General features: G+C 27.5%; 4 protein-coding genes across 10 annotated transcripts in view; 2 read left to right on the forward strand and 2 right to left on the reverse strand.

Moving 5' to 3' along the window:
• Window positions 1-1,202, reverse strand: part of cno (adherens junction formation factor afadin) — a 47,825-nt gene extending 46,623 nt beyond the window's left edge. For 4 of the 5 annotated variants that reach the window (XM_035080188.1, XM_035080191.1, XM_035080190.1 and 1 more), the window contains exon 1: window positions 669-1,200. The gene's annotated coding sequence lies outside the window, so the exon portion shown is untranslated. Of the gene's footprint in view, window positions 1-668 lie in introns of all 5 variants that reach the window. The other variant, XM_035080193.1, reaches the window with a different exon arrangement.
• Window positions 1,203-1,291: 89 nt separating this feature from the next.
• On the forward strand, window positions 1,292-5,782 carry LOC118065118 (uncharacterized protein DDB_G0283697-like). The gene is made up of 4 exons (XM_035080194.1): window positions 1,292-1,543; window positions 1,693-1,781; window positions 2,363-2,562; window positions 2,633-5,782. The coding sequence occupies exons 2-4, from the start codon at window positions 1,722-1,724 to the stop codon at window positions 5,292-5,294; spliced, it is 2,922 nt and encodes a 973-aa protein (XP_034936085.1). The 5' UTR covers window positions 1,292-1,543; window positions 1,693-1,721; the 3' UTR covers window positions 5,295-5,782.
• Window positions 5,783-6,126: 344 nt separating this feature from the next.
• Window positions 6,127-7,658, forward strand: LOC118065087 (transmembrane protein 35A). Its single transcript, XM_035080142.1, has 4 exons — window positions 6,127-6,646; window positions 6,978-7,116; window positions 7,195-7,301; window positions 7,502-7,658. The coding sequence occupies exons 1-4, from the start codon at window positions 6,536-6,538 to the stop codon at window positions 7,613-7,615; spliced, it is 471 nt and encodes a 156-aa protein (XP_034936033.1). The 5' UTR covers window positions 6,127-6,535; the 3' UTR covers window positions 7,616-7,658.
• Window positions 7,659-8,717: 1,059 nt separating this feature from the next.
• On the reverse strand, window positions 8,718-11,122 carry Vta1 (vesicle trafficking 1). Of its 3 annotated transcripts, XM_035080195.1 has the most exons (7): window positions 11,065-11,122; window positions 10,786-10,881; window positions 10,264-10,686; window positions 9,888-9,989; window positions 9,788-9,811; window positions 9,340-9,528; window positions 8,718-8,964 (listed from the first exon to the last, which is right to left on the reverse strand). In XM_035080195.1, exons 1-7 carry the CDS (start codon window positions 11,105-11,107, stop codon window positions 8,801-8,803), a joined length of 1,041 nt encoding a protein of 346 aa, XP_034936086.1. In that variant the 5' UTR covers window positions 11,108-11,122; the 3' UTR covers window positions 8,718-8,800. The 3 variants fall into 3 exon arrangements, with proteins under 3 accessions (XP_034936086.1, XP_034936087.1, XP_034936089.1); XM_035080196.1 differs by lacking the exon at window positions 9,788-9,811; XM_035080198.1 differs by lacking the exons at window positions 9,788-9,811; window positions 9,888-9,989.
• Window positions 11,123-11,956: the final 834 nt, after the last annotated feature.

The following is an 11,956-nucleotide window of genomic DNA, read 5'->3' on the forward strand; positions in this document are numbered from 1 at the left end:
CTTTGGCTTCATGCTCTATAAAAATCATTATAAAATGCTCATTTGTTCACCTATTATAACTAATTTGCCACTTTAAATAGTAATAAATAAAAAGTTACACGAGAGAAATTTATATACATTCATTCACGTCCTTAGTACACAATTGATCTTTGTTTAGAAAATATAAAAATTTGATAAATGAGAATATTCACTAGTGTGAGTCAGATTGACGGTCATAACATGTGAAATATATGCTGTAACTCATAGGTATTGTACTTACTGCACGTTTAAAAGATTTGGCAACCCTGTTTTCAGCCGTTTACTTTGTAAAAAAAAATTTGCAAGGTGAAACAGTATAATTCGTATCTTTACATTCAAGTTTATCATCATTTTATATTATAAAAAAATGTTCAACAATCATATTGATAAGCTCGCTATTTTTTTTTTTTCAAGTGAACTCTTGCATTATTTTCACTTGAATTTCTATGTTGTTTTTATTTTTATTGGCCAACAAAAAATCACAAACTTATTTTCAACCAAATTTGATAAATCAGATTTATCTAATACTGTGAAATGTTTTGAGAGAAAGAGATTGTTCAAATTTACAAAAAATGGTGAGTATCAACAGGTTACAGATTGTATATATGGGTAACAGAGCATTAGCAATAACACACAATGTAGAAACATACCTTTATTATCCAGATGAGAAGAGTTGTCAAAGACAGAGCACAGAAGAGGTAGGAAGAAAGAGGATAAAAAGATTTCTCCTTGAAAATCAACGCTCCATGGCTATAAACCGCCGGTCAAATTTTTTCTGCATATCGTTACACTTTTTTCACTCAATATTTCGTACAATAAATCGAAAGAACTGATCGAATACGTATTGAATAACATTGGGATATTAATCGGTATTTAATGTTAAACTAAACTTATAACTTTATTGTCACTTAACTTGATAAATAAAATGTCAAATTATAAAAAATGGAATAATACTCCGATAAAATAATTGAAAAACAATTGATATTCGATCAAATTTGCATATAATAATAAACACCAACAATCACTTATAACTCCTAATAAATAATTCTTGGAAAAATATAAAAAAAAATTTGTCTTTATCCACGTTCTCCAGTGTGTACGCAAATACACTACACTCACAATTATTTACGAACTATTGTTCCACACTGACTCACGGCGTCAGACTGAAAGTTTTCTTTTCCGTTCTACCTGCGCGCTCAACCTCTGCGCATCCCCACTGCTGCCACCACGTAGTAGAGGGGAGAAACAGTCATACACCTGTATCAAACGTACGATAGCAAAGAACACGACTATAGTGTAGTACAGCCTATTTATTTGTAATAAAAAAAAATGTAGATTGAAACTTCAGTGTAAAATACAGCACTTTAAATACCTACTGTATTTGCGTCATCAGAAATATGGAGCTAATAAAACCAAGAATGTAAAGATAATGTGTATAATTATCAACAATATAATTGATTTACAGATGTACTGGTTTATTTTTTAAGTGGTTTATATTGTTTAATTTGTTATTTTTTACTAATATGTAAGTAAAATTTTTTCATAAAACTTGTTGTTTAAGTAATTAGATGATTTGGTATGTAGCTCAGAATGGAGTAATGACAAGTAACGAATGTTAAGATAATTATAAATTGTTTTAATTAGATGCATATTTGATGGTGTTATTATTTACAGAAAAGTATCGAGAATATTTATTAATTACAATGGAAGACGACTTTGATATTTATGAAGACTTAGATTTTGGAAAAAAAAAACGTGAAGATGTAAGTTCAGGTTATGTTTAATTTGGCGGGAAATTTTTACCCATTCTATAATCTAGACAATCTATTTTATATACTTTTACGTAAAATACTTTCCATAAAAAACAACCCAATTAGAAAAGAGCTTTCAAAAATAAATATTTTGGATTCAGATAAAAAAATATCCAATTTTTATTTGATACTCTTAAAATTGTCATACACATATCCAAAAAGATGTCTATTTCTGTGTAAAGCGTTTTTTCAATGATATTTAAAAGAAAGCCGAAACACTTTCTAAACATTTTTTCAGACATTTCCTGGATTTTTTTGCTGACAAATTTTAAACATCATTTTATTTATCTAAAAATTAATCTATGATAACTTTTTAATAAACTTTTGGAAAACTATTTGCTAACTTAAAAATGATATCATATATGTGTAAAAAAGTTGTTTTTTAGTTGGGTAATATTATTAAAATCTCACTCAAATTTGCAAGTTTTTTTTATTAAATTGTTTTTATTTAAGACAAAAAAAAGTTTACCGAAAAAATATTATTTTAATTACACTTATGAGGATTTTTATTGAATTTTATGTGTATTTTTTAGAATTCTCAAACAAATAAGAACAATGATGAATTATTAGACAAGGTGAAGAAATTAGAAGAAAGAATAAAAAATCTGGAAACCGAGTTGACAAAAGAAGCCAACCAAAGAAAAATTTTAGAAACTAATTTTTCATCCTTGTTAAAGACTGCTAAAAATGAACTTTCACGCAAAGATCGTTTGATATCTGATCTAAGAGCTCAGTAAGTTTAGAATATAACTAGCTTTATTTATTTAGCGAAACATTTTAAATATTCATTTATTTGTTCATAGGATAGACAATATTTATTTTCGACGAAATAAAGTTTGCGCACAAAAAGATAATAGTACGGAAAATATCCAAAGCAGCTCAGAAACTAAAAAAGATCCAGAACCTATTTCAAAAGGTCAAGTTGAAGAAAAATACGAAAAAGATAACAATTCAGACAAATCATTACCTTTGTATTTTAGTCCTGGACCTCAATTAATTAGTCGATTTGAGTCATTAAGTGATGATGAAGGTACGGAAGTAACTTGCAAACCTAATCTGCTCACATCAACAGTATTTGGTGAAAGATTGAAGAGAAGGTTAAAAGATCAGGAAGAAAAAGAAAGGTTTCAATTAGAACAAACAAAATCACTCACTTCTGTTTCTAAAAATAATGAAATTGTAGATACTAAAACTGAAGTTGAAACTTCTAATATTAACAGTATAGATAATAAAGAAAATCAGTATCGACTAATTTCTTTAGACATATCACCGAAAAAGAATTTAAAAAGACCGAGCGAAGACGAAGTTAATGAAGTTCTAGATAAACGAAAAAAATATTTTGAACTCAATGAAGCAAGTGAAAGCTGTAAGAGTAAAAAAATAGATCATATAGAAATTTCAGGAAGTTGTACAGACAAATTTATTAATACAAATACACACACGAGTAAATATTTTTGTTCAATAAACAATGGCGATAATCCTTTAGAAACGGTCAATGAACATCGAAAAAAATCATCTAAATCACCTGAATATGACAAAAGACATTTTTCGAGATATGTGAATGAACAACGAGATGACCGCTATTGTAAAAAGTACAGGGATGATGAGTATAGAGATAATCGATCAAAAAGTAGAAGCAGAATTGATCTAGATTCAGAACAAAATTATTCATGTATTGATAGAGGCAAAAGTAGAGGTAGAGGTAAATATCATGATGGCAGAGGCAGAAATAACTATTATAATAGAGAAGATGACTTTAGCAGAAATCGATCAAGAAATCGTTTAGATTCTAGGAATCATGTTAAACAATGGAAAAATAATGAAGTAACTTACAAAAATGATGTAAATGCACTAAGATATTCGGATGAAAAAATTTACGGAGAAGTTAGGAGAAGTCGTAGAATAGAAGCAAGATCTCATAGTCATTATACTGAGTATAAAGAAGATATTAATTATCGTAATAGAGATAATTATAAAAGCAGACAATATGAAATAAAAAATCGAATACGAAGAAGGTCGAAGTCGCGTGGAAGATCACGTGAGAAAAATTCAACAGATTCAACGTCTTCAAGAAAAAATAACAGTGGATGGACAGATAACGGAAAAGAAGATCAGCTAGAATTAAATAATAGTTTCGAAGAAGGAGAAATTTTAGACAATCTAATAACCGTTGAAGAAATGAATATTATAAATAATATTTTTGAAGGAAACGACGAGACTGTTCAAGATAACATTTTGAATCCAGTTTTTCAATCACCGAGAGAAGAGATAATAGAAAATATTCAGGACTTTATTCAAAAATTTGATGTTAAAAAAGTGGATGTCAAAGCAGATGATAAAAACCTTAAAAGGAATACAGATAGGCCAATAGATAGTATGTTAAAAATTAATAATAATAAAGATATCCATCACAATAAACGTGACAGATCAAAAGAAGAAAGAACAGAAAGTATTCAAAAAGTTACTTTAGATCAACATTTAGTTAATACAGATGTAAAAAATAAGAAAGTTGATCAAAAAGAAGATAAAACATGTCAAGAAATCGTTATTGAAAAAAAAGAACAACCACAGTATTTCAAGTTAGAATTACCAAGTAATATTAATTTAAAACCCATAGGGAACAATGTAGAATTCAAAGAGAACAAATGCGACTCAAACAAAGCTGAAATTATTCAAAATAATGAAGATAAAAATAACTCGGATAAACAACCTGAGGCTACAACTAACTCAACTATAAGTAAAGAATTGAAAATCGAACAGAAACCGAAAATAGTAAAAATCGATAATTTAACAGCTACCCGAGATCCAGAGTACTGTAAAATATTATCAAAATATTTAAAAAAGAAACCTGAACTGCATAATAGCACATCCAATGAAACTTCTACTAATAATGTTAGTAAAAGTAATGAAGAAAATTTACAAAATAAAGATAAGAAAAATAAAGAAGTAGTTTATTCTGAACCAGTAGAAGATACGAAATCTAAAAAATGTGAGAAAGAAGAGCCTCTAAAAGTTGAACCTGACAAATGCATAAAAATCAATACATCATTAGAAAAGTCAGAAGAATCATCTTCATCATCTACTTCAAGTGTTCTTAAAATTGTTTGTGAACCAGAACCAACTGCAGATCCAGTAGATGAGAAAGTAAAAAATAACGAGTGTTTTGTATCGCCTATTCCAAAGAATCCTACTAAACGAACTGCTAGTAAGAATAAAATGACTGTAAAAAAAGCAAGTGCTTCTACTGGATCTGAAGCGAAAAAAGTTGCAGCTCCTCGTAAGAAAAAAGAAAAAGTAGATGAAAATCAAAATTCAAGTAAAAGTAAAGGCGTTATGATACTTACTACAAGACGTAGACCTATGAGATTATCAGATTTTTCATCTCCTGTAACAGTCGTTTCAACTATTCAAAATGTTGATAGTAACCAAATTTCACAAGCAAAGTTGGAAGCCATCAAAGAATAGTATCCATATAAATAAAAGTTATTCGAATGTTGTAAAAAAGTATCCATATTCTACATGGTGATACATTTCGAATAAAAAAATAAAATATTAAAAAAAACAAACGATTATGTCTAGATTGAGCATTAAAAATCTAGTTGATTGATTCAAAGCTCAAATCGATAAGAACTTATGAAAAAATCGTACAATTGTGTATTTATTTTTCAAAGGTATGCTTTTATAATTATATTAAAAAACAAAGTCATTGAAACAACTTTGTACATTTTTAACTGTAAGCTATGTTTTAAATGAAATAATATATAAATAAATATAATCGATTTTGTGTAAAAAGGAACAGTTTGTTAGACTATATTGATTAATTTTGGGAATTTTCTATCATGTAACATATGGGGAACAATTCCCGTAACGATCGTTCCGCTTAATCTCCCCCCCCCCTCCTTTTCAGGTTTTGTTGTATAAAAATGCCCGGATTATTTATATACATCTGATGAAAAAATAGGAAGTTCATTAAGTTTTTCAGAATAATGGTCTTTAGATTACTGTAATGATTATTTTTAAAAATATATGACTTATTTTGAAAATAATTCATCTCAAGTTGTTTGGTTATTTATCATCATTATTTCTAATTGTTTTTTAAATTATTATTTTTATACTTGTAAATATTTATGAATGTTAGATTTTTTTTGTTTCAGAAAAATATCTACTCCAATTCCGATTGTTGATTCTATTAAAAATTTAAGGGAAGTTTTTTTTTGAAATTTTATTAGATTTTATACAGCTGCGTAAAATTTATTACCCTCACTGTTAGTGAATTTATTTCAGTAATGTTATGTGTAGAATGATGTGAAATAACACAAAAGATATATCGTCCTACCCCTAGTATCGATATTTAAAAACATTGGGAAGCTGGGAGTCGTGTCAGTTGACGTCACTAACGATTGAGCGAGCATCTCTGTGGTTTGTGCTGCTGCTTACACTTAAATATGGACGGTTGTTATCAATAGCACGAGCACAAGTAAATAAATTACTGTTCGGCTATATTTGTTAATTACTCTAAAATACAAATAAATACGCCGATTGAAAAATATTTAAAAATGTATCTTTTTGTATCAAAGTGTACGTGAATAAGTGATAAATAAGCTATTATAAATAAAAAAGCTTCTCTTACATAAAAGTAGCTCGACAAATTTTTGATTTAATTGTGTTAACTTTTGTTTGTAAACATAAATAAATTTTTGAGTCTAATGGCTTCCATCGTTCTCCGATCGTTGTCTATTCTTCTTGGAATCTTTTTCATATTTGTAGGAACAATTAAGGTTACATCTTACTTAAATAAAGACCTTCATAAAGATCTTGTAAGTATTTTTGCCAATAATTTTCAGTGAGCCTTAAACTAATCAAAGAAAATGATGACTGATAGGGCTCATTACATATTATATTGAATACGTTTAATTTACAAGAATGTTTATAAAAAATAATTTATTAATCAAAATACTTTAATACATTTATTGAATATCGAAGAGATTTTGTCGCCAAAGATTTTCAAATTCTATTTCGGTGTTTCATTGCCACAGTTATTGTGACAGCTAAACTGTTTGGATTATCGCCAATTTATTGCACTTGTAATTTTGTAAAATAATGTTAAAACATTGATAATAACTTTGTGTTATTTTTATTTTATTTTAGAGAAAAGAGTATGTCAAATACGCCAAAGTATTTCCACTAGCGGAGCTTTTAAACTTTAAAGTACCAAGCAAGTGGTATCGACGTGTTGTTGGATCTCTAGAAATTATTTCTGGCCTAGCAATGGCCATTATCCCTAATCGTAAGTTTGCCAAAAATTATGAAATCTACATAACATTGGCCCATTAACCTTCTGTATTTAATGTGGTTATTTTTACAGGAAAAATCAAGAATGTAGCTAATGTTATTTTACTAAGCTTGATGCTATTGGCAGTTTATTCACATTACCGACTTAATGATAAATTAGAAAGAACAGCACCAGCATTGGTATGTTTAAATTTTCAATTAATAAAATTTAATTTTAGATCAACACTATGACAGTTAGTAATTAGAGTTAATGTTGCAGACTATGTTAATAGAATGTACATTTATCTTTATTTCACCTTACCATGTTTTGTCATTTTTTTTGGTTTTTCACAAACTCTAATAATAAATAATTCATAAATATTTGTAATATTTTTTCTTAGGTATTTTTGTTTATGCTTATGGGTAGACTGGTGATAGATTTCCAGCTAAGTCGGCAAATGAACCAAGCAGCTACAGTAAATGGAGTTGATGACAGAGCTAAAAAGCAAGACTGAAAGATTCATTAATTGAATAAATAATCATTATTAAAGATTTAAATGAACTCAAGTTGATTTTACAGTAATTATATTCGATCGACTTATAATATGATATATCTACTGCCGTTTGAATGAATGTATTTCTTGAAGGTGTATATACACATATGATCAGAATATAATTATGCACATACTCATCATAAAAGTATCAATTTACAAATAAATACGAAATAAGTTTCGAGTAGGTTTATATTAAGAATAACTAAACAATACAAAAACGTGTTCCATATACATATAATTCATAAATTCAATGTAATAAATAGCTATACATTTAACATTTATAAACGAAGAATTGGTAGATAATTGGGAAAAGTATTATAAAGTAGAGCTGTTTGGAATATGTGAAGTTAATTAGTGTGCCTGAGATTAGATATAAAATAATCAACCAAAAATATTTAAATGTTCAAAAACATTGCTTAATTTCCAAATAGTCTGATTTTACGATAAATTTTCATAGAATTGTTCATGAGCCAATTCGACTATTTAAGAACTATCATTAAGTAACGGTTAGAATTTCTTTTGAATAATTGCTTCAAGCTGCATATGAAATATTGTATTTATTTTAAACTGCAAAATCAACTTATTCCAGTATACCATAATTCATCCTTCTTATTTATTTAATACTATTTATTTATTTATTCATGTATATGTATTTTGAGTTATTTGTAATATCATGGACGAACGAAAATAAATACTTTCTTTTACGTTGTATTTGGTTAAAGAAATGAAAAATAAAATTCAATTAATAAGCTTTTGCAATTTACACAAACTTAAAATTAATTTGTAACTTATTTTATTTAAAATCTAAATAATCTCACTCTTTTATTAATTATCTTTGCTTAATATAGTTTATTGAAAATTATATAGAATGTATAATTGGCAATTTTTATTTACAAGCAATAGTGTTCATCAATTGTGTTTAATTTTTACATTAAACTACATTGAAGCTATAAAAATATGCTATACTTTGATTTTTATAGATTATTTTCATTATTACTTTTGACAAGTCTAACTAGTAGTGTTAGCTGATAATAATAAAATAAAATCATAAACCACATTAGTATAGGCAGACTATATATTTATTATTTGAAAAAATAATTTTAAATACTTATATTTATTTATGAAATACGTTTTAAGCAATAATACTTAAGTGTCTTGACCAGTGGTTAAAAGATGTAAGGCTTTTTGAAGATTTTCAACAGCTGTCGTTATATCCTCGTAATTGATCGCACTGCCAGCCCATTTGATATATTTTTGAGCTTTAAGCATTTGCTCAGAACTTAAATTGACATTTCCTGTTGTTGTTGCACCTACAAAATTAACCATATTTTATCATATATAATTGAAAAACTTATAAAAAATTACAATCATTATTTTAAACTGAATAATGTAAAGTAGAAAAATGTTTATCATTTTCATTTGAGGAGATTTAATGAAAAAATATTTTCAGAGATCACTAAGTTTTTGAAATAATGATCTTCTATGAAAATTTAAGCAATGAAAAATTATGGCAATATGCATATAACGATTTAGTATTAAAAATATAAATTTTTAAGAAGTTACAAAAAAATTATAAAATATACAATTCAAGGTTTTTTTCAAGTTCTAATTTTTTGGATTGATTTATAAAGACTTTGATGTTAGTTTAAACATTATGATTACGGGAAAATGATCAGATCACTTACCTGTTTGCGGTACTGACGAGTAATCCGGCATTATAGGTGGGGTGGTTGGAGTGAGTGTAGGATTAAAGATATTGCTCTCAGAAGAAGGTACACTTGGAGTTTGTGGAGTTGAAGGAACATCTGCTGAATTTGTGAAATGCGGAACTGAAGAAAATTCAGAGTTATCAGCTGGTGGCCTGACATTTGCTTCTATAATAATCAAAAATAACACACAATGACTAAATGTAATAATATAACTAATGTCATTTGCAACAAGCTTTAATTGACCAATTTATAGAATAGACAAATAAAAAATTGATTTATCAATTTTTAACCTGCCATCTCATTTTTGCTTATTAAATACATTATATTATAATTATTCAGATAACGTTAATCTAATTGTTAGTTACTGGCTTTAAAAATGTGCTAGTGGCAGAAAAAAATTTATGAATTTATGTATACACAATACCTTCATTTGTATCTCCTTCGATTGCTAATAAATATTGAATAATCATTGAAAAAGAAGTTTGTAAAATATTCTTCACTCATCAATAATTTTAACAATTTACCTTCGTTTTCTTGATCCGATGAAGGTTCTACTGTTTCATTTTCAACCTTAGGTTCAACATTCGATTCGTTTTGATTCAAATCTTCGAAATCATCTTTATTTTCTAATAATATTAAAAAAAATAGATAGTTTTCAATAATACAAAAAAACGATCAAAGATGACTATATGTTTTCATAATGATAAAAGTAAATTTTCATAGTATGACATTCGTAATAATGTGAAATCATTTTCGTAAGCATGATTACTAGTTATCTCCAAGAAGTATTATTATAAATATAGAGATGATAAATAATCGAAAAATCAAAAGAAAAATGAGATGACTGATTAATAAAAAAAAACTAAAATCATTTAAATTAATTCAAAATCTGAGTAATACCAGGTTCTGCAGGATTATCATTATTTTGATCAAGTGGTCCTGGAACTGGTGTTTCGCCGTTTTTAAGACAATTATGAATGTAGGAAGCTTTCCATTTTGCATATTTTCTATTCTGTGCCGCTTCCTCAGTCAGTTCTCCAAATATTGTAATAACATCGTACAACATTCCAGCAGTATAAAAACTTTGGATTACATTTTTAGAAAAATTGGAGGCTCGATCATTTTTGTCTGCATATAAAAATAATTTTAATGCCCAGTTCTCCAGGTGAGCTTGAGCTGCCACTTCATTTGTTATAGCTTCGTTGTCACGTAATTCTTTCTTGGTTTCTTCTAGCCAATTCATTAAGCTTATGAGAAAAGCAGTCTCCTCTGGTGTTTTTTTTCTGCTTAAGCCAAGTGCAGTTTGAGCAGCATATAATCGTGCTAAAAATCAATAATTTCGTTGAAAAATCATTTATAATAATATTATTATAATTAATTATTTGAAGCATCGATTTGATGATAGACAAAACTATTAAATACCCCAATAGCTGACCACTGGATCTCGCGAATCATGCTCCTGAGCAATTTTTAAGTAGTGTTGAATACTTTTATAAGATGCTGGGATTTCAGGTAAATCTAAAGAAGGCATTTTTAATAAATAAAATCACGTATATTCATAGAGATTTACAAATAAATGACATGAATTTAGTGCGAAATTTATTTATTTATTTTGCTAACACAACACTTAATTGCGGTCATTTAAAGAATTAACATTCTGTACCGCTGTCAATGCATACTATACCTAAAAAATATACGTACCACACTGGTATCTATACGACTTCGGATATTCCCGGAATTTCATTCCCTACCATTCATTAGCGCAAATATTTAAATCCTGACAAAATTACCAATACGCTGATGGTAATGGAAAATTATTTCAGAACTCAAATAATCCACAAGCATGGAGAATCGGTACTTAGCAAACAAATAACACCCGGTATTATACTAGAAAGGCAAACCTTATTAATTACCCTTTCAGCTGTACTTTAAGAAAGAGTATTTAATAACTAACCATTCAACCGCTAATTTTATTTCTGTAGAGATATTATTAATTTAAATTTTACTACCAAAGAAATTGACCAAGTCCTAGATTTACGATTATTTGTCGTCAATATCTTTGATTTTATTCCAACTAAAATCAATTATTTAGTTTGAAAAAATGAAATCGGGAATTCGACCACTCTAAATAAAAGAATGAATGATTTCATTCATTTCTATAATTAATATTTATTCAACAGTTCAATTATATTTCTACCATGGTAGAAACTTACTTGAGAATATTTTAACAACATAAATGATCAAATGAGAAGAGTTGAAATGATAAAAAAAATTTTCAAAGTGTTCCACGATTAAACTTTATTAAACAAACAATTATTATAAATATATTAGTCCCCTTCAATGATTTGAAAACTTGTTGCACTAACTTGATATTATCGAAGAAAAAAACGCTGTATTAGCCAAAATTATTGCCAATTTTATAGAACTATCAATAAAGGAAATTCCATAAATACAGTTGCTCTATATTTGACAACATCTGCATTTTATTTTGCTTCATATTATAATTACTATGTTTGTAGTTTGAAATTTATCATGGTGTTATAGTTGATCGTCCAATTATCCTTTTGTAGTGAAATACGTGTACGTATAAAGT

Source organism: Chelonus insularis, unplaced genomic scaffold, assembly GCF_013357705.1.
Source record: "Chelonus insularis isolate UGA/USDA-ARS -01 unplaced genomic scaffold, ASM1335770v1 contig_26_pilon, whole genome shotgun sequence".
Classification (NCBI taxonomy): Eukaryota; Metazoa; Arthropoda; class Insecta; order Hymenoptera; family Braconidae; genus Chelonus; species Chelonus insularis.